We start from the raw sequence: 21,302 nt of genomic DNA, 5'->3' as shown, positions 1-21,302 counted from the left end.
AGTAAGGAATGATGCTACAGTCAGTTCTTGTTTCTCTCCATTCTTCACATACTCCAAACTCTGTTTATTTTACCATCTCTCCTTTCCTGATCTCACACTGCTTCACCCACAGTACTTTACAATAATCATGGAATTTAACGTGACACTGTATCCCCCTGCCTGACTGCAGGCAGCCCCCTTCACCCCATGCCACAAACTGCATGACGTTTCTTGGAGCTCAGACTGTAGCACCCAGGACTGAGGCCCTGTGCTGCTGCTGTTACACACGTTAACAAACTCTCCTGAACACTTCTGTAGCTCTTTCTGCCATTCATGTTCACCCTTTAATCTGATTTCTAAGAACTTTTCCACACCTTTTAAATTTTAAAAGATGTTAAACCTGTATCTGCTCAAAAATCTCTTCTGTGCAAAGTTTATTCAGCCATGGTGTAACGAGCTGAATTCTGATGGTGACAGGACAGAAACGCCCCCAAAGCACTGCCAGGGGCATGGGGATTCTCCAATCCCTCTTTGCCATGTTTAGTGGCTCAGCTGCCATTCTGGGGGACATCTGACCTGTAACCCCAGCTCACCAGGGAGACGCAAAAACACTTTGAACTACCTCATGCTTTTGATGTTTATTATTCATTAGAAAAAGGCCCAATTTCTATGCAGTCCTAACCTCATCTTGCACAAAGCTTTCCCTTCAGAGGGCCGTGAACACTGCTCAGGACAAGCGCATGCTGACAGCACTGGGAATCTCTCAAGTCCCTGCACTGTGCTTGCAAGGGGAAACACCCCACCACAACCCTCAGGAGGTCTCGATGATACAAAAGCAGTAGAACATGTGAGAAAACTCTCTCCAGGCTTAAGGACAGCTCCTTCTTCTTCAGACCTCAACAGAACAACCAGCAGCAGAAATTCTGTCACTGCCCCAAGGACAGGCAGACAGTGCTCCCCAGCTTGGATCCCCCACACATGTCCAGGTCTCGGTGGGCAGGAAAAGCAGCTGAGGTAACAGGTCTAGGGGCCAAAACCAAAGTGGGAAAATAACCTCATGAATGTTATGCAGCAGAGAACCAGCACAAACAAAAGGAACGACTTTCCTCACCTCCAGCTGTTACAGGACCGTCAGCCAGAGCCCCCTGGATCCTCAGCTGAGAGCACCCCAGGGCTGCACAAAGCCTGTTGGGGATGACCCCAGCCAGTCCTCCGTGCTCCTGCTTGCACAAACATCCTCTTCCTCACCACTCTGACTGTTCCATATGGCCAGGTGGTGTGTGGGTCACTGATAAACAGTCTGGAGAAACCTCCTCTACATCACTTCCGAGCGCTCTCACATCACAGGACACCCTGCCATGAAACCAGAGGCCACTCCACTACCCAGAGCTTCTTTAAAAAACAGATTTCAGCTTTTTTGGAGGAGGTTTTCTCCACATGTAACACTCTTCCTACCTTTGAGCTCCGTCAGGATGGGTAAAGTTAGTGATTTCAAACAATTGACATATGCAGCTGAGGACGAAGGAGCCAAAAATCTGCTGGAGGGTCACGAAAGCCACAGAAAGGAGCAGCACTGCAGACATGCACCAGGCTTCCTCCTGCAAGAACTGATGTCTGTGCAGCACCAGTGACCAGAACCAGCACACAGAATCAGGGAGCACCTCAGCGGTTAGAGAGGTTGACCCAAGCTTGGGAGGTGCTGGAGTCACTTCAACCCCACCAGCACATCTGCAGGGCAGGAGGACGCCCATAGACTGACTCTTCCTAGGGGTGAAGTCAGACAGGGGTAATTAGTCACAGGCTTGTAGGAAACGTTTCAGGTGCCAGCAAGGACCACGCCTGTGACAACACACCCCCGGGGAGAGGGACAGGACATGACCCTTACAGCGGAGCTGGAGAGGGGCTGTGGGTCACCATGGAAAGGGACCCGACCCCGCCACAGACCTCAGAGGCCTCACGAGCATCTCTTGGCCCCTGTGTGCCTCTGATCTGCTGCACAAGATAAATCACACAGCCCTGCAAGAGAAGAATCTGAATTTTTAATGAAAGTCATGTGGATGCAGCTGTCTGATCCTGCTCTGTTCCAAGTACTTCATAAAAGTCAGGGCTAGCCTATCCGTCTTGCTCTCCTTTCACACCTGCAGCCCTGGCTGGAATTTCCTGGAGCCGAGGAGCCGCAGGCGGCCACGGCACACAGCGGGACACCCGCTGCCTGTGCACAGGGAGGGCTGGAGAGCCTGCAGTCACCCCCGCCCCCTGAAAGGGGGGGAAAATTGATTCTGCATCCAGCAGGTTCAAAAGCTGAACTTCTGCTCTTTTGTATCCACTGACATCCTGAATTGTTCACTGCTTCCAAAGGAGCAGTGTTACAAACCATTCCCTCCCCCAGCCTCCCAGCTCTGTGCATCACAGCTCTGCAGCGCAGTGCCAGCGGTGGAATTTGGGCTTATGTGCCCCCAAGTTTCTGCAGCTCAGCTTGTGGTGAATGGTCTCTGACCCTCATTTTAATCTCCAAGAGGCCAAAAATGTAGCACTCCCTCCTGCCACAGAGGATGAGGTACTGATCCAAGTCCCCAGTTCACACAGAAAGGCCTTGAAGAACAGTCCCAAATGCCCCCATTAACAGCCCACCCCTACACCTCCCTGGATCTGTATTTTCCAAGCCCTCCAGCCCTGCCTGGTGTTAAGTGAATGCCACAGATCTCTCCTTGCCAGCCATGAGCCTGGTGCTCGCTGTGCTGTGAGGCTTTTGGGTTCCCCCATACACCCAGTAAACTGGGTTTGCTCCACCAGCCCTTGAAGTCTCATTAAAAGCCAAATATTGCTCAGCCTAAGGATGGAGAGCTCAGCATGGATTTTACTGAACGTTAAATCAACCAGCAAGCGTAGCCAGCAAACTCTGTGGCACTTTAACTTTAAATAATGCAATAATTATTGAATTTCCTTTTTATAACCGAAGTGCTGGAATGTAAACAATGGGGCTGTAATTGCAGGAAGGAGGGATCAATAGAGGCAATCGTTTTCAGCCATGTTAATTGTAAATACAATTGCTCCAAGATGTCAGCCTCGTTCTTCTCGCTCCCAGAATCATCCTAACGGATGACAGAGTCCAACTTTCCCATTACAGCTGTTCGCTCCTTTAAGAGGTTCTCAATCAGGTCTGATCAATCTGTCAAGATAATGCATGGAGTAAGTAAGACTCTTCCAAACACAAGCTCCCAATCAATAGCCTGGACCTGCTTAATGAGGAGGGGCTAAAGCCCAGGGGGAGGCACAGTCCCAGCTCCTGTTTGGCTCCAGCAGCCAACTTCTTCACGGGGTCTTGGAGCAGCTCCTAACGAGGACATTGTTTATGCCGCCCATGATGAGCAGCATCCCCACACACCCACAGTTCCCCAGGGTCCGTGGGCAGAGAACGACAGAGGTTAACAGAAAGCATAAGCCAAGAAAGCCTGAACTTCTATTCACATCCCCCACCTTTTTAATTGTGCAACAGACCTGAAGGCACTAATTAATTATTCCTTAGAAGAGATCCCCAAAGATGTAAATCTGTGTGGGACCACTGAAAGCCAAGAGGATCACTAAGACTCCTTTCGTGGACGCCAGGAAGGACAAAGTCCATGGTGGAGCCAGCGCTGGCCCAGCTGTGCCTTCCAGCCCTGGGGAACAACAGTGGGATGCCAGCTGGAAACCTCTCGAGGGAGGGAAGAGATGCCAAGAGAGGTGAGGGAGTGGCCAGATGCCGTTCCTCAGCTGTAGTACCTAACTCTGGTAGCACACCTGGACACTATGCCATGTGCTCGCTGAGCAGCCCAGAGAGGGGGAAAAGGGACAGGTCTAACTGCACCTGGGCTCCTCCTACAGCATCAAACTTTCTCTTCTTCCATGACTGTGCTACCAGAGCTGCCGGCACAAGAGATCCACTGTTGGGTAACTTCAACTTCAGAGAATTTTCCAGATCCCCGAAACTCCCCCTGAGAGACGCAGGCGCAAGTGCTGCTGTACATGGAGATGCACACAGGAGTGTGAGTATCGATCCTGCTAATTATAGAGCTAAAACCAAAGCACAACGAGAGTACATTTCCTATCAGCTGGCCTGGTAAGTGCTGCCCTCAACCCTGCATGCTCCCACCCAGCTGTGGCTCTGCCATGGGACCCACAACAGCCCTGCAAGGCATGTCTGCTGCTCACCTGGGCACCTCTGACCAACAGGACCAAACAAACAAACTTCACACAAAGTGACCTCTCCCACTGCCGGTGAGGATGTGAGGGATGTCACCCAGAGTCAGCCTCACCCAGCAGCTCCTGCAGAGCAGCACAGAATTGTGAAGGGTGGAGCTCCTCTTGCAACTTAACCAAAAACCTGAATTGGGGACATTCTGCTCCTCAGAAAAGTGTACAGTTTCATCACTTTATATTTCCATGGATGCTGTCATCCCTGAAGAAATCCGTCAGAAAAGCTATACTTTTGTCTGCAAGGCACTGTACGGACAGCAACAGCACGGAGTGAAAAAAACAGCAAGTAAATTTGTGCCACAATGCAGCAATGTCACCAAGGAAGAGGCTCAGGGCTTCCAGCCCACTCCTTTCTCAGTTCTGGGACAGCAAGGAGCTGAGGAATTCAAGGAGCCTCATCTTTTCCAGGGTTAGGAAAAGAAAGAGGGCAAGAACAGCTGAAGGTGAAGACAAGACAGTAACCACAAGCAGAACCCATGATGTCACTGCCCAGACCTTTTTAACGTATTTTGTACATCTACTTGAAAATAATCAGTTCAGTGTGAGTTTTTAAGCTGTGAATACTCAGGTGAACTAGAGGAGCCTGGGAATATGGAAGAGCACCGGATAAAAGGCAAATTATGTAATAAAAAGGGCTGGGAGGAACCTGGAAAGACAGCGGGATCAAAATCTGTTGCCCATATTGTAATTATATAGCTGCTGAGTGATTGAAAAAGGCTTTCCATAACACAGACCCAGGCTAAGACTGTCCATAGCAGTGATGTTTTATTTCCTCCAGCAGTGATGGGAACGATCCCTACGTTACGTGTGAGGGCTCTCCAAGGAGGCTCCGACTCAACACACATCTGGTCTTGTGTTGGTAATGCAGCTCAGACTTAACCACCCAAAACCCTCTCTATGTGTGGAGCCAGCTTTAAGAATTTCAATTGAAATGCTACTTTTTCCCATATTAAGTCTTTTGGAAAAGAACCACCGGTCTCTAAAGGAAAAGCCTGAGGACTGTCTGACACCACTGTGCTCCTCCCCATGCCCTGAAGCCGAGGTGTGCCAGCTGAGTGCACCCAGGTATGCCAGTCCCTTTCCATCCTGCCTTGGCTCCAGGTGCCCCATCAACTGCAGGTAGAACCCCAGCAGTGAGTCAAAGAAGCGCTGTGGAAGTGAGGTCCTTCCGGAGGCATGGAAGGACTGGAGGGACAGGAGGGGATCCCCATGCACAGCGAGGGACTGTTGTAATAATGCACCATGAAACCATGTGGGAAACTCACCCTGAGCTCACATTATTTAATAAAACACTACAGACACAGATTAACTCCCTTCACCTAGGATTTATTGTTTCATCCATCTCTGGAGAAGTTGTGATGAACTGAAGCTTTCCTTGTTTTCCTATCACTTCTTTATAACTTCCTACAGCGCTGCACTACCCTGACTTCCAGCTGATAACCAACAATAACAACAACAATACACAAGACAATTTTTAAATCCTTTCCATAAATCAAAGCATATCAATATTGAAGAGATGGAGGACACAACCTCCTGGCACAGAAGCCAACAGGGATGCCGACAGAGGAACAACAGACTCAGCTCATCCTTTGCCCACAGTCCACAGCAAGGATTTTCAAGAGCAGGGGATATGGGAGAAGGGAGAAGCAAAGGAAGATGCAATAGTATGACAGAATGGAAGCAGAAAGAGGAAATACATACATATATAAAAAAATATTGCTCGAGTCTTGAAGGTGAGATTAAAACCGACAGAGCCAGAGAATGCACCTTCAGTGGAACAGCCCTTCTCCAGAGGTGCAGGCTGCAGGGCTGGGCACCAAGCTGGGCAGCCAGAGCACAACTTTTGAGGCAGATGTTGTGCATCAGCCTACCCTGAACACAGGGACAGGAGCACCAGCTGATTTCAGACGATGCTATGAAGGTGAGTTCATTAAGTGTCTGTGAAACACAAACAGAACACAGAGCACCATGGAAATGCCCATGAGAAAATAAATAATTCTTCATTCAGTGAAAGCTTTAGATTGTATTAGACAAAGCCTGGGGCAATGTAATGAAAGAGGAAGATAAAAAGAAATGGAATAATTACTCACAGAATGAGGCAAGAATCCTGCTGCAAAAATATGTATGGGACTACTTATAATTAAGAACTAAAATAATATCTGCACACAAAGGGCTGAATTAAGGCAACCTGCTACTCCCTATGTTCTACATGGCTGTGAGGGCTTCATGAACCCACCAGACACTAATGTGTCCTAAAAACTGTGTACAGAAATTCAGGCCATTTCTCCTTGCCCTACGCTCCTGAGCAACTACTCTGTAAAGAAACCTACCAAGTTCTTGGCCACAAGAGGCCTTCAGAACACAGCCTCCTCCAAATTTAACCAGGAGACCTCTCCAGTCCTTGGGCATGCAATTGTTCCCAGCACACCTGGTTTCCACCAGGAAGGACATGTCAATGGCCCACAGCAATCCACAGCAGCAGAACTGTCTGACTCACGGATTCCCTACGCGGCCTCCAAGCAGTTTGCAGCCTATGAACGGTTGGGTTTGCTGCTCTAAATTTTCTGTGTGTACCTAAAACCTAATTCAACTGCAGTATAACTCTGCAGAGGGATCTACAAGAGACCAGAATGGCTCTGAGCATTAGCTGTAGCTGTTCCCTCCAAGACAGACCACAACAATGGAAAACACGGAGTGTGTGGAATGGGAGGCAAACAGAGCAAACCTGAGATGATAAATGTCTCTGTGCTTTGGTGCTTCCTTTGTTCACATGTATCTGCATCCACCTGCATTTGCCTACATGGGTACAGAAACTCCTGGGAAAAGCCAGGCACACTATTTATTGGTTTTAGCAATTCTGGGTCTGCAATCCCAGTGGACAGTCTGCAGAGACACACAAAGGGTAAACGATAAATACCACAGAGGCAGCTCTGATCAGCATTAGGAGCATGTACCAACCACTCCAATTTAGAAATAAAATGGAAGCAGCAAAACCATTTTTTTGGGAGCAGCGTCCACTCACATTAGAGAAGTGTAAGGAGATGACAGATTTCTAAACCCTGTTTATGAAATTGCATGTGTAACTCTGGTTACTCCAGCAGCCCCAAGATTCTCATTTCTGGCTAATCCCCCTGCTCAGCCAGAGTCAGACACTTTGACAGGCCTATCTGGGCACTGCAGTGCATGCACCAGAAAATCCAGGTCAGAGCCAAGGAGGTATGAAAAACATAAAAGCAAGGTTCCTGCTTTGTGGGACCATAAGAAACACAGAGAGGCAACCAGACCTGTCCGTGACAGAGCCCCTATGACATGAAAACACCATCTACAGGACTCTAAAGCCTTTAAATCTCTCCCATCTAGGGTCACAGCATGCCCAATAAGCTGCTCTGGGACAGCCAGTCCTTTCTCCAGAAGGGGAGAAAGGACTTTCAGCATCTGCTCCATTTCTGGCAATGATGCTGGTGGTCAAAAGCCAAAGCTAGGTACTGTCCTTCATCCATGGGTGGGTCCTGAACTCAGCAGCAGGTACCACAGCACCTGCACCTGCAGCCATCCCCAAAAGTACAACCACAGCCCTAACACAACACACCTGTAGGTAACACCCCAGAGTTATGGAACAGTCCCATGAATGCTGTGGGTGCTGTGATGGAAATCAGACTTCTCGAACTGGGACACCTTCTGGCTCTGTGCTGGAGAGGAGGTGAGTCTCACCTGAAGGCATGAAGGCACCTCCCCAGAAGAGCACCCTGCCCTCTGCTGACCCTGCCTAGGGACACGCTTTCCACTGGTACATGTGAGAAGATAACAACAATTCTCTGGACTAGTTTTCAAAAAAACATAATGGAAGGCTGACCCAAACTGTCAGGACCTGGTGAATCAGGAGTTTCTCTGCAGCACAGGCTGGGGGGCGGGAGGACAGCTGGACGGGGAGAGGGCTGTGAGGAGACCCAGCAGGAACCAGAGAAGGTGACAGACACAGCTCCTGCAGCTGGCCTGGAGACACCAGGAATGGGGAGCAGAGAAGTCCCTCGCAGACGTAGCCAGCTCTCGCCCCACGGAGGGGCAGGGAAGCAGTTGCACACAGAGGGACCCGGGGACACAGCAGGACTCTGTGGGGTCTCTGGGGCTGTCTGAGCCCGCAGCCGTGGGTGCTTTGAGGCGGCCGTGGCTGTGCATGCCTCGAGCACGGTGCCGGAGCTGCAGACCTGTGCCAGGCACGCTTGCTGCTGCCGGGAGACAAGCACTGTGCTCCTTCCCCACCAAAACCCCCGAGGCCTCCCGCGTGTACGCTAACCACAGCCCTTTGAGAGGCTCGTGTATTTACAAACTGAGGCATGTTGAAATCAAAGGGGATACCATATGACATAATTCACATTAAAATGTCAACAGGCTGACAATTTATAGAGTCAATCCACTGGAGGTGGGGAGAACTAAGACGCGGTAATTGTTTAATTCCCGCTTAAACCAACAGCAGCTTCACCTTCAAAGCGGTGCTGTGTGCAGGGCCTCTGGCTGCTGTCAGCCCTGGTGCCAGCCTGGCCCTCGGCCAGCATGGAGGCAGCGGCCTCAACCATTCATCGGCACTGGGCATGGGATGTGCTGCTCCAAACAAGCACAGCTCCAGCCCACCCCATAGTAAATATTCACCATCAGCACAAGGACAACCGGTTTTTCAGGAAGTCAGAGTCCCCGTGGTCAGGGCACTGGTGGCCGCTACTACACCAGGGCACGGCACACCTTCTCCTCCAGAGGGACACACTGGGTGAGCACTCCAAGGACACCAGCGAAAGAATGAACTCACCCAGTGCATGGCACCACATGACCCTGACCCTGCTGGGACCTGCCAGCACTGCATTGGGGGAACAAGGGAGGTATGGAGTGTCCCAGCCACAAACCCCCTCAGGGTACATGTGAGCTTTTTACCCCAGGTAGATGGTAGCAGCTTTGCCCGTGTCAAAATCAAATTTTGTGAGACACAGCACTGGCCCCCTCAGCATGCTGACATCCCCTGCCCACGGATAGGCTGCTAGCAACATGTCTTGTAGCCTGCAATAAAGTATAAGGAAGGCGGGAGAGGGAAATGTGCACCACTGGGAGAAATGTTACCTGGATAAACCACAGCCAATAAATTTTCTATAAATGCCAGCTAATGCTGTCCCTTGGAGAGCGCTGGGCAGGGACCGCCGGGCTCCAGAGCCCTCGGCACAGCCTGGCTGTCTGTACATAAACAGTAACACCTCATTCTCTCTTCTACCTCATTAACTGAAACGCATTAAAACAAGTGTGCACTGGGAGCAGCAAATGAGACTGTTAAACCAAGCTGATATAATCCTCATCAGCTGTGGGAAATGAGCACACATCCATTACGCTGACTCAAGCCGCCAACTGCGATTCACTGAGGATGTTGAGACCCCAAGAAGACACTCTCCCCACCCCAGCTGTACCTCTCCCAAAATCAGGCAGCTCAACCACTGCCTCTAGCACTGTCTCATGGGGTACGTTCAGAGCACTGGGGTCGCATTCCTGTTCCAGCAGCTCCCCCCAAGTACAGAGCTGGGGGCCCTGGTCCGCACTGCAGCCAGTGCTGTACGAGTCCACTGTGCCCAGAAGGAATCTGCTCAGTGAGAAGACTCTGACTCTGTTAGTATCAGAGTGGAATAAAAGGCCAAGGCAGCAGAGCAAACACAGAACATGAGACGTTTCCCAATCCCAATCTCAAATGGGGACATTGCCACGCAGTGTGACAGCATGTGACAACTGCAGGGTTGGCCTCAGGTGACTGACACATGTTTGCACCCTGCCTGAATGGTACCAGCCTGAAGAACAGCACAATGAGGGGGAATATACCACAGCATCCACGTATAAAACTCCCAGTGCTGACACCAGTGTGGTGTCACGGGTGTCCCCACTCCCCCAGGCTGGTGGCCAGATGTAGATGGATTTTGAATTGGGGGTGTCTCAGCAGAGGCGACAAGAGCTGTCACACAGTGACCACTGACTTTCAGCACGCAGGACCAGCTCCACAAGAGGATATGGAACTGCTCCCTTCTCCTGGGTGTCCACCAGGAAATGACCCTGCCCTAATGAGTGAAGACTCACTCAAAATATTGGAGAAATGTTCATTTTGCCTCCCTCAAGAAGGCAGAGCAGGGAGCAGAGTCCTCCTGACGCTGCAGGAACCGGACAGACCACATTCACCTCAGACAGACAGCAGCTTCATGCTCTCCACAGCCTTGGGTTTGAACTATTGACCTCACTGGAGCAGCTCAGGTTTCCAAACTCTCTTTTCCTCACACCAAGCACTGATGAAGCAGGACGGGGTCCCTCTGCCTCGCCCCTGGCCCTGTGGTGGGACAGGGTCCCCTCTGCCTCGCCCTCATACTCACAGCAAGAATGTAAACAACCCCTTCAACCCTCATAGCTGCTATTTCCGAGTTTTTAACCCAACACAGATATTACATAGTGTTTCCCTCCAAGTGCAGCGTGTGCACAGCACAGCCCAGACTGGGCTCCCTGGGACTTACTCCTCCCTATGGAATAGGACACCCTGGGGTCTCCCCAGCAGCTCCCAGCAGCCTGCTCAGGCATTTTGAACGGGGTCCATGAAGTCTGTTTAACCAGCATGATGTGTGCAACAGAATCACAAAGAAACAGGCATTTAAAGTGACATCTGTTGGATTAATTAGCTGTGTAATTAGCCTCCCCTCTGTGGAGACAGGCTTTGTTACTGCTGCCTGAAACTTCCCCAGGTGATTCTCTCTGTATCCATCCTCCAAGCATGGAGAGGAGAGAGTGGGTGGGACGGGGCTGTACTGCTTTCCCAGAAAGAGGGGCAGGAGACAGCCCAGGGGCCACAAGGCAGCTGAGGGGCAGTAACTGGCCGTGGGTCAGAGAACCCCAACCGCCACATCAATGTGGTGGAACCCAAATAGGCATGTGCATCAGCCCAACCACATTCTGCATGTCTGCCCAGAGGTGAAAGGGATACAAGTCAGGTGTTTACATCCTGCCCAATTAGATCAGAGCATCTCTGCCTCCTGCACCAGATCCCCACCTCCCCAGCCTGTGAGCCACCTGAGCCACGACAGACTCTGTGGGGCAGAAAAACCCCAAGGCAGAAAAATCCCGAGGCAATGTCTAGGACACAGAGGAAACCAGGACTCCGGGAACGGCTGCACTGCACTGCACTGATAGTTCCACATCGAGATGCAAGTACCTCCTCAGGAATCCATCTCCCTGCTTTAACGCAGAATGAGAGGGTTGGTGCCAGGAGGGGACAGAGCATTGGGCTCTGCCCTGCAGCCCTGCACTGTGGGCACTCATCTTTGCCTCTCTGCCAAAGTCACCCAGAGCCAAGGATCTCCCAACAGCTGCAGCCAGGCTTACCAACCGTACCTGAAGGCACAACTTCCAGAGAACCTGTTGCACAAGTGTAAGTTATTGCCTAATTTGATTTGCAGAACTTGGCTGCGCACGTTGCAGCGCAGGGGCAGGATTTTTAGGACTGGCAAGAAGGACCAAAAACACATTACGTTATTAAGTTATGTATCATGCATACATTATTTATTGTAATTTAATGAATTCCCTATGAGACAGCAAACACAGAACCTCCCATACTGCTTCCACAGCATTTCTGGAGACTTTGTTACAACAGTTTCTTGAGGAACAAGTCAGTTATCTCTGGAGAAGGACTACGCGGTGCCCTGCAGCCCGGTGCACTTGCACAGTCCAACAGAAACCTGCAGTCCGTGCCATGTCACATGGAACAGGTTGGGGAAAGCACCTTGTGGGTTCCTTCAGAGCTGCAACACCCCCTTCCCCTCCTTTGCCCCGCCAGAGATGGATGCTAATGAGTGCCCATCCATTATTTAATGAGCTTGTCGCCATCAAGCCTGCAGCTGGAGGGCTGGTACCTGGCCAGAGCTGGTACCTGACCCCACCCAATCAGGAAAGGAACTAAGAGCATTTTCGAGGTCTTCGAGGCATATCAGCTGTGTTGAGCAATATACCTGGTCCAGGTATTGTCAAGAGGCCGTGAACTGCCAACTTTTGGCATAACAAAGGGCACAGAGATGGGTGAGCCAGCCAGGTGAATGGACACAAAGACACAGCCGGGAACTGCCAACCTTTTTGAGAACAAGGGAGAATGAAGACTGGTGACGCCAGCGAAGTGGACGGACAGAGAGAGGGGGGCAGGAGCTGAAGACTCAGGAGGAAGAGTGAGACTAGATACATAGAATATGAGGGGATAAAAGCCCGGGGGTCCCTCTGTTGGGGCACCAGCTCGAGCTGTTTCTGTGTTACTGCACCGGGAATAAATGGCTTTATGGAATGAGACATCTGAGACTGCTATGGGAAATCTGGGGTGGAACTGGTAAGGAAAGCTGGTCTGACTGTGTGAGTGGGGTGTGTGGGGAGTCAGGCAGGGCCGTTGAGTCACTGGAGCCGCTGCTGTGCAAGGGCTTCAGTCCCAGCAGTGAAAGTCCCTGGCCTTGGGAGTGTGGCTGCCAGGGAGTCTCGGGAATGCGCAGACTGGGAAGCTTCCTCAGCAACCTGCCCAAAGAGAAACATGACCACCCAGATGGGAGCGTGGAATCCTCAGGAGGAACTACTCGAGCACAGCTCTTCAGCAAACAGCGGGGGCTTTAAGTTCTGCACTGCAATGCCACTCGCTTCAGTCTCGCACAGAACTGTCCTCCAGCTCCTCTACCTCCTTGCTCCAGCACTCCTACATCCTGGCTTGTTCCAGTCCTACCTGCTCATCTTCAACTGCACACATTAGGTGTCTGCGGGAACGTGGCAATAAGACCCCAACAATCGTGCTGTGATAAGGTCCTGACAAACATATCAGGATAAGAACCCAAAAATCACCTGGATAAGACTGCAACAAACAGGCCTATTACACTGGACAAACCTCTCAGCTCTCTTGCCTGGAGTTCCCCATGCCAGAGCTGAACCTGCAGGCAGGAGAGTAAGTGGATGCCCATCCCTCTGCTCACAGTGGCTGATCACCCAGAAAAAATGCCAATCTTTCAGATCCAGACCAGCATTTCTGACACATTCACCCTCCAATGCTCTCCTCTGTGCAGCAGTGACTTCCCACATCAGCACAGGAGGGACAGCAGGTCCCTGACAGCTTACGCCACCATGGCAAGGTCTGCCAGGGCTTCCATCAGCAGCCCTGCATCAGAGCCACGGTCAGAACCACCTTGTCTTCACCCTGAAAGTCTCGAGAACAACCACCACTTGACGTGAGAAAAATTCCTGCTTGGAAATTTAAATATTCATCCATGTAGTCCAAAATTACCAGGATAAAAGAATGAACCACAAACAGAACCAGCACCAATGTGGGGAAGGGTCAGATGCACATTGACACTTCATCGACATGATGACACCTTGTTGTGAGAGGCCACCTGGGGTTCAGGACAGTTTTCCAAGACCCCTCCCTATCCCCCTGTGCTGAGCCTCTCTCTGCTGACCCACAACTCTGGGTGAACGGGGAGAGCCAAGACCCCCTGTCACTGCAGCTCTGCCCAAGGGCTGCTACAGAAGCTGAGGAAAACTCAATTTATATGGATTAGAATAAAGCTTGTCAAGGTGTTTTTCTCTTGTTTGTTTTTCTGTTCTTGTGTTTGGTTTGTTTGGTTGAGTTTTTTAGCCCATTCTCACAAATATTTTGAATTCTAAACCCTGTTTGACAGAGGGCTTTTAGCTCCCTGTTTTGGGGAGCCCCTGGCTCCTGCTGTGTGATCATGGTTCCTGCTCCAGCTGCACTCTCCCTCCTTTGTTATTCACGTTGCTTTTACAGGGAGGTTTCTTTACTAAGCCGCTGGTTGCACATGGCTCAGCACTTACTGGAAAACTGTTGAAAGAAAAATCTAAGTGACTGAGGCCCATAAATAAAACATAGAGCAAGCACTGCTTGCTCTCAGCAGTTCTGATTCCAGCCCTTTCAAAAAGGAGCACAGAGAAAGAGTAAGTTCTGTGATCCTGTACTAACGCGTTTTGTTATTAAATACCTAAAGGAAGGTAAGAATCTGCTTTAATACCAGGGTGACAGGAAGGAGTAATCTAGCACTCAGAGCTGTGTGGAGCCCCAAGAGGGAGGTCTGAAAGGGTTAAACTTATAGTGAGAGCTTTTTATATTAAAATACTCATCAATCCCAACAGGACTGAGAGTACTGGACTGTAGGGTCCGTCCTCCTCACGCTGGCAGTTCATAAGCTCATCTTTCATTACAAGTTTATCTGAGACTAGAGGATGCAGATTTGAACTAAAGGTTTTGGAGACCAGCTTTAAAAACAACTTTGTGGGGAAACTTAAATGGGTGTTTCTCTTGTGAAGTTGCCATTGGAATGTGGCTTAAAACCTTGTAGGAAATCAGCTCAAAGACCCTCATACACTGTAATTTAAATGGGCTTCAGGCACAGTTTGTGTTGCTCAAGAGTGTAATTTGGAACTCTGATGCTGCATCTGTATTTCAAAAGATAAACTTGTAAAAATAAACCCAAAACACAGTGAAAGCAGGCAGCGAGTAAATCAAAGGTTAACAGAGCTCTAAATCTCCAAAGGAGCAAGACAGACTCGCTGTGGGCAACTTGACCCCAAGAACCTAAAAAGGCAGAGCTAGAAGGAAGTTTGTGATAAAAATCAAAACCCAAACGTATTTTCTTTTGCCCACCACATCATTTGGGTATTTCAGAGCTGAATCAGCCCAGCTCCTGGCAGCTCTGAGTGCAGCTCTCCAGCAGGTCTGGGGCCAGAGTTTTCCTACACCGCAGTCCTACAGGAAACATCTCCCGTCAGCCAAGTGGTGGGATGAGAGGACTCTCAGCTTGACCCTACTGCAGCATTATGGCAAGACTAACTCACACCAATCCAAAAGGAACAGTATTTTAATGAACCAGCCATTTTCACGAGCACTGAAATTTATGAAATTCCAAGTTCTCCACCCTAGATTCCTGTGTCGAGCCAACTCCAAAGTCAATGGTTTTTGCCCAAGTCATTCCAGCCAGCTGCCACCCCTGCTACTTTCTCTGGGCATCTACTGGTTTGTTTTTTTAAGTCTTCCTAAAATGAGCTAAACTGAGCACAGTATTCAACGATCAGACAAATGGAGGATTTACACAGTTCCCATGTTGTTGACTTGCCTTTCTGCTTCCCACTGATCACTGAGGCAATGTCGTTAAAGAGACTGGCAATGATTCCATATCTTGCTCACAGGAAAGAGCAATTTTAAACCCCTTTTTCGTTTTCTTCTTCTTTTTTTTTTTTTTTTTTTTTTTTGCATAGAGGAAACAGGAGGAGAAGCCCAGACCACCCCACAAGGGCTGTCTGTCCTCCATCCCTCTAACACTGTGACACCAAATTTAATCAACCAGTTCCTGTGAAAGCACAAGGTGTTGTAAAGTTCTTCTTCAAGTGCCATAGCTTTACCTCTAAGTGGTCCATATACATATAAGGTATTGCTATATATATATAATATATAAAAACCTGTAAACATATAAGGTAATATACATATAATATATATTACATTATAGATATTACCTTATATGATTTCTAAGCTTGCTTTTCATGCCATTTACGAACACAGAACCCCCCTGCATCTTTTCAATCTTTTTCTTCATTGTGGAAAGTTAGTTTTTATTTCACCTTCTGTTTCTCATCCTTCACCTCACTACCCATGCCCAAACCTCTTCCCCAGTGATAATAACCATGTATTTGCTAAAGATCTGTTCATGAAGAATCTTGGCAAAGGCCCTGGGAACCCTCCACCCATGTGGACCAGCCCAGCCCTGCCTGTAGCCTGGCTGACTCCTTTGAACAACTGGCTGTGCTGCAAGAACCTTCTCTTCCAAAAGTCTGCCTTTCCCCTTCCTAATTCATATGCCTACTAAGAACTCTTCTAGTACAGTTTCTATCCATTTGCTGACTTAATGCTTTGCAGTTTCTGGCCCACACTATTGCCAGGAGCATCTGCCCCTTCCTGTGGGTTTCTCAGAACTCTGCAGTGCAGAGCCTTGCTAACCCCAGTGACTTCTTCCTTCGTGGTACCTCCACGTGAGACCACCCTCTGGGATTTATCCTACATACAGAGGCATCTTACAGTTCTGCTCTGAAACACACGCAAGAAGGATTCTCTCCTCCTTCCCCTCCCCATACCGTGAGGCCTCTTCCCTTTTCCTTTCCCTACTCCCCATGACATACTTTCCTATTTGATCACCTTGGACTTTCTGTGGACTTTGGCTGGGTTCTCCCCCAGCTCTGTTTTCTCATGGGTAGTTACATTTAACCTAAGGTGGTTTTCAGGAATTCCTCTGTGACCCACACACATCACACCCTTCACTGTCTCCAACAGCAGCTCACCCATTTTCATATAGTTTTAACTTCCAAGTTAGTTACCATTACATTAAATGCTCTTTTTGTCTGTTTCTATTATGGAAGGACATTGAATTTGAATGCATTATCATCATCATTCCTTAACTACATCTCCTACAATATTCCAAAATTTAATCCTCTGGGATTAAAACTTTTTGGGGATTTTCCATCAAGTTTCTTTGAGTTGATTCTTTGAGCATCCTGAGGCCAGAAAAGGAGATATGTGCTCCTGCAGGATAGGACACTGCTCCATGGTGAAACTGGGGACCCACCACCTTCTGCTGGGCGTGCAGCTGGACCTCCTCTTTCCCTTTCTACAGATCAGCTTTGTTTCTGTCTGAGTCAGCACAGATCCAGAGTTCTGTCACTGCTAGCACCACAAGCACTGATAATAAGGAGTCATCTTCCTGCACACTCTGCATCTCTAGCTTACAAAGAGCCCCTATGCAGGGTACCATGTAATCCAAACTCTCTCCTTCAGACTTCCTATTCCCTAAAAAAGTGAACTCAGCACTTGAAAAGACTGAAAGGAAGACACTGAATGAACTCCTTGAAGGCGCTTGCTGGCAGTCTGGCCAGCAGCGTGTTTCTTCAGTAGTTCTTTGTTTAAACTTCTTCTGAGTTGCATGTTTTGAACTAGACATTTTCAGGAAGTTGTAGGAAATGTCCAAACCTGGCTCTTGCTCAAAGAGATTAATTCCTTCTGGAAATTCCACCTGTGGAATAGACACCGGGAACTCGTGCCCGACCTCTTCCAGATGTGGGGAGCGCTGCTCTGCTCCACGCCTAGTCTCATGCTCTGTGGTCATGACGAGACAAGCCTTGGCTGTTGTTCCAGGGAGCTGCACTTGTCTCTGCCTCTGCTCACAGCCACCCCGGTCACCCAGCCCTGGCTGTTCCACGTCCATTGGGCCACCCCAGCTACAGGAGGAAGGGTCTTCAAACCCTTCATCTACCTCAAGCCAGAACACCCACCTCAAAAATGGGATGCCACATATTGACAACAGTGCTCTAGCTTCTTCAGGATGTAAAACCCTCCCTGGCTACCTGAGGAGGTCAACAGTCATGGGAGAGGCATAAGTGCCTCACCAAGTGCCGGATAAACAACAGGATTTCCAGTTTAGTTGTAGGACTTTAGGGGGACAGCAAGGAATTGGGAGAATACAACAATAAAGGAAAGGTTACCAGACCCTTACAGTTTCTTGCCCTCCCTGTCCTCTCACCCCCCACAGGGAAGAGGCCTGATGGAAGCTATTGCAATGTGCAGGACGAAGATGGCAGCAGAAGACCAGACCTTCTCCCCTGGCACTGGGATTGCTGCAGGAGAAGACTAAAAGCTTCACTCAACTATGGGCTGACAGCGTCTCCAGATCACATTTTTTGGCAGCAAGTAACACTGACAGAAGTGGCTCTTGGGCAATGCAAGCAGCCAATAACATGTGATTTAGGAGGAAAATGGCAAAAGCAGCAGAATAAGGAGGATTGTGTGTGATAAGCCCAGTGTGCGCTCTCACCCAGCAGCATCTGGAGAGGATTTTCTCCAGCAGGCAGGGAAGAACTCGATTACATCCAGTTAACTGTGCTCTAAACTGATTATGCATGTGCCAGGCTAATGGATTACATTAGCAAGAGGAAAAATAACATCCAATCAATCTCAATTTACTGCAGACCACACCAAGGCCTGAGAGAAGAGAAACCATTCTGTGAACTCCCCCCACTCCCGCTGCATCTCTTCAGCTATCAGAAGAGACATGGCATTACAGCTGCTCTGAGGACTGGAGAACTGCACTGGAGCTTGTCTGATCCATGCCTGATCTAGAGAGAAGCTTTTCTATTAAGTCAAACCCTGACTCCAGCTATGCTGGAGCAATCCACCCCTCCACTGTCCCCTGCTCCAGGCTTTATCCAGCCATACTAGAAGGACAATATACAGAGCATCCAAGGGAATCCATTACTCTGAAACTCAGCTGGTGTTTCACCGCTGTCAAAGGCAGCACAGGGCTTGTAGCAGCTCTGGAACTGCCCAGCCCTCTCAGGAACCTGAAAACTGACAATTCCTCTTCACCTGCCCTAGGGAAACATTCCAGGAATCTTTTACAAGCACCTGCACCTGTCCCCCAACTTTGGTAGAATTTTTTTTCCCTTACCTCTCCTTTTTTCCCTTTTCCTTCCCCTCAGAGTGAGAGAATTCTAGTACCCCAACCGCTTCTTCCCTAGTGGAATCCACTGTAGATTAAGGGGCTGGATACAGAATTTTTAAACCTTTGCAATGCATATTTAAAAGAACAATATTATGTATTAAAACGCACAATACAGCTTTCAAACAACTCTCTTGTACCCCAAAATGACCTCCACAGACAGAGGAGATTTAGTTCCTCAGCTGGGTTTTTGAAGACTCACTGGGACTCTCCCACCACCAAGCTGTGTAACTCTCTCCTGCCACATTGGAGAGCAGAGGTGTAGGTGCAGACCTGACCATTCCTGGAGCAAGACTCTGCTGGGTGAGGCTTGATCCCGGCTCATGATGGAACAGTCACTGTCACAGCAATCCTGGTCTGAAGAGCAAGCTCAGAGAAACACAACCCCCCCTCTGAGCAGCTCTCCACCACCTCCTGGAAGGTCTAACAACCACAGCTCAAGGCAAACCTTCTATGATGCTCCTGGTTGTCTTTTACCTCTCTGAATTTTCTGGAACTGCTCCTTACTAGGAAAAAATTCAGGAGTTTTGAAATCTAATGTGTCTGCACTGTGATGTGGGTGGGCACTGTACAGCTCAATGTCAAGTCTTAAGTTCCCATTACATAAAGAAAATTTTCAAAGAAATAATTAAAAAGCACAAGCTACAGTCTGTGTGCATATAAAGAAACCTCAGCACATTTGGGGGAAAGCAGGAAGAAAGGGATGAGGACAGAAAGAATATAAAAATACCTGTGAGGAATGAGCAGACAATGAGCGAGAGAGCATGTGTGAACGGAGGGGATGCGGCTGCTGAGATTTATGGCAATTCGTACCTGATTGTTCATACTAAAGCCATTATGGGATGATTAGAGAAAAAGGTGAAGCTTTAAGTCCAGTGAAAATCAATAGAAACGTCTGGAGCAATTCTGCTGCACGAGTGAAAGGACTATTTACTGTATCCGGAGCTCCTCTTGGGTTACAGCCCACAGGGTTCAGGCCAGCAAGGGGAGGGGGTTGGGGACAGGAGGAATGAGACAGGAAAGAGAAGATGGTTATAAGGACACCATGGAATGAGGGGAGGTGGGAGGAAAATTAAAGACAACAAGATGGGAGCGACAGCCCAAACGCCACTGTGGATGAAAACCTGCAATGCCTCCATGTGAATGGCCACGCACGTGCACACAGCTTCTCTTCCAGCCTCCTCCCTTTCCCAGCCTCCAGCAATGCTTCGCTTACAGATCCCAGCACTAATGTACACAGAGCATAACAGCACAGCAACAGCAACCCCCTCCATCCCTCCCCTTCCCTACTCCCTCTGCCCAGCGCCAGGACCAACACATTCTGACCGCAGCAAAAGCCTCTGAGTGCCCATGAAGTGACAAATTCTGTATGGGAAAGAGTCAACAAATCACCGGCAAATGCTGCCTTGCACAACATTTTCAAGAGTGACTGTTCAATTTCTGTTCAGAAGTATCACATCTGCAGTGCTGTAAGACACACAAGCTCCCTCTAAATCACTGTGACATGAACACCCACTGGCCTAAGGCTTGGACAACCCCAGTCACTACCAGAACACAGGCTGAAGAGCTGTGCCACCAGTGAGACTGGGTCCCAGCGGAGAGCTCTGAGCAACTCATTTCCAAAGGATCACAATCCACTCAGGTTCAGCATAGATTCTCCATGGAAAATGAAGGAAGATGAAGCAAAGCCAACTCTTACCTTGTAGAGCTTCAGGCTGGCCTCATGCCTTGAGTTCACGGTGTGAAGACGCAGCTTCTCCAAACTGTTGGTGTAGTAGTCGCACGCGTTGCATTTCAGATGGACTGGGTTCCCAATGGCCACACACTTGAGCCTCCACTCATTGGCTTTGCCCCCCTCCTTGATGTGTGCCACCAGCTGGTATTTCTGCACGTGCTTGTCCGTCTTACAGTGAAGCTGGAAGTTGGCCTTGAGCTGCGTGTTGTAGCGGCAGAGCTTGCACTGGTACGAGTCCCCCATCACCGCCTTCCATTCGTCCTCGGGGAGGCTTCGCTCCACATTCATGTGGAGGCCCAACATGTCCAAATTATCTGTAGTGAACTTGTTACACACAGCGCACTGGAAGAGCTTCAGAGACGGGTCGTTTGTTTGCGTGAAACTCTCACCCAAGTTCATGAGCTCCTCAGACACCAGCTGTCCACCACCTAACCGCATGTCCAGCGGGATCTCTCCACCCACTGCACAAAGAAGAAAGGGAGAAAGAGGTCAGAAAGGTTGAATTCTTATCAAAAGGGAAACATGGAGCAGAACATAAGCTGCTCCCAGTGCGTGTGTACCCACAAACACACAGCGAAACAACATGCAGCTGTCCCTTCGCCCACTCCTCTGCATTGCTGGTCAGCCCCAGAGCTGAAGGAAAGTCATTGCAGCCAACGTGGAAGGCTGGGAAGGGACTGCAGTGGCCCTTGTTACCCACCTGCTGAAGGATCATCCAGCCCTCTGCCCATCAAAGGTGGCAAAAAAACCCCTGTGGACTTTCAGATGAAGAATTC

General features: G+C 49.3%; 1 protein-coding gene across 19 annotated transcripts in view; it reads right to left on the bottom strand.

The window, feature by feature from the left end:
- Positions 1-21,302, bottom strand: part of ZFHX3 (zinc finger homeobox 3) — a 514,090-nt gene that overhangs the window by 61,948 nt on the left and 430,840 nt on the right. For all 19 annotated transcript variants that reach the window (XM_064670437.1, XM_064670430.1, XM_064670429.1 and 16 more), the window contains one exon: positions 20,491-20,987. In XM_064670437.1, coding sequence (XP_064526507.1) covers positions 20,491-20,987 — 497 coding nt within the window. The remainder of the gene's footprint in view (positions 1-20,490; positions 20,988-21,302) is intronic.

Source organism: Pseudopipra pipra, chromosome 14, assembly GCF_036250125.1.
Source record: "Pseudopipra pipra isolate bDixPip1 chromosome 14, bDixPip1.hap1, whole genome shotgun sequence".
NCBI classification, from domain to species: Eukaryota; Metazoa; Chordata; class Aves; order Passeriformes; family Pipridae; genus Pseudopipra; species Pseudopipra pipra.
Note: the sequence above shows the minus strand (reverse complement) of the source record. Positions and strands in the feature narration are given on the sequence as shown.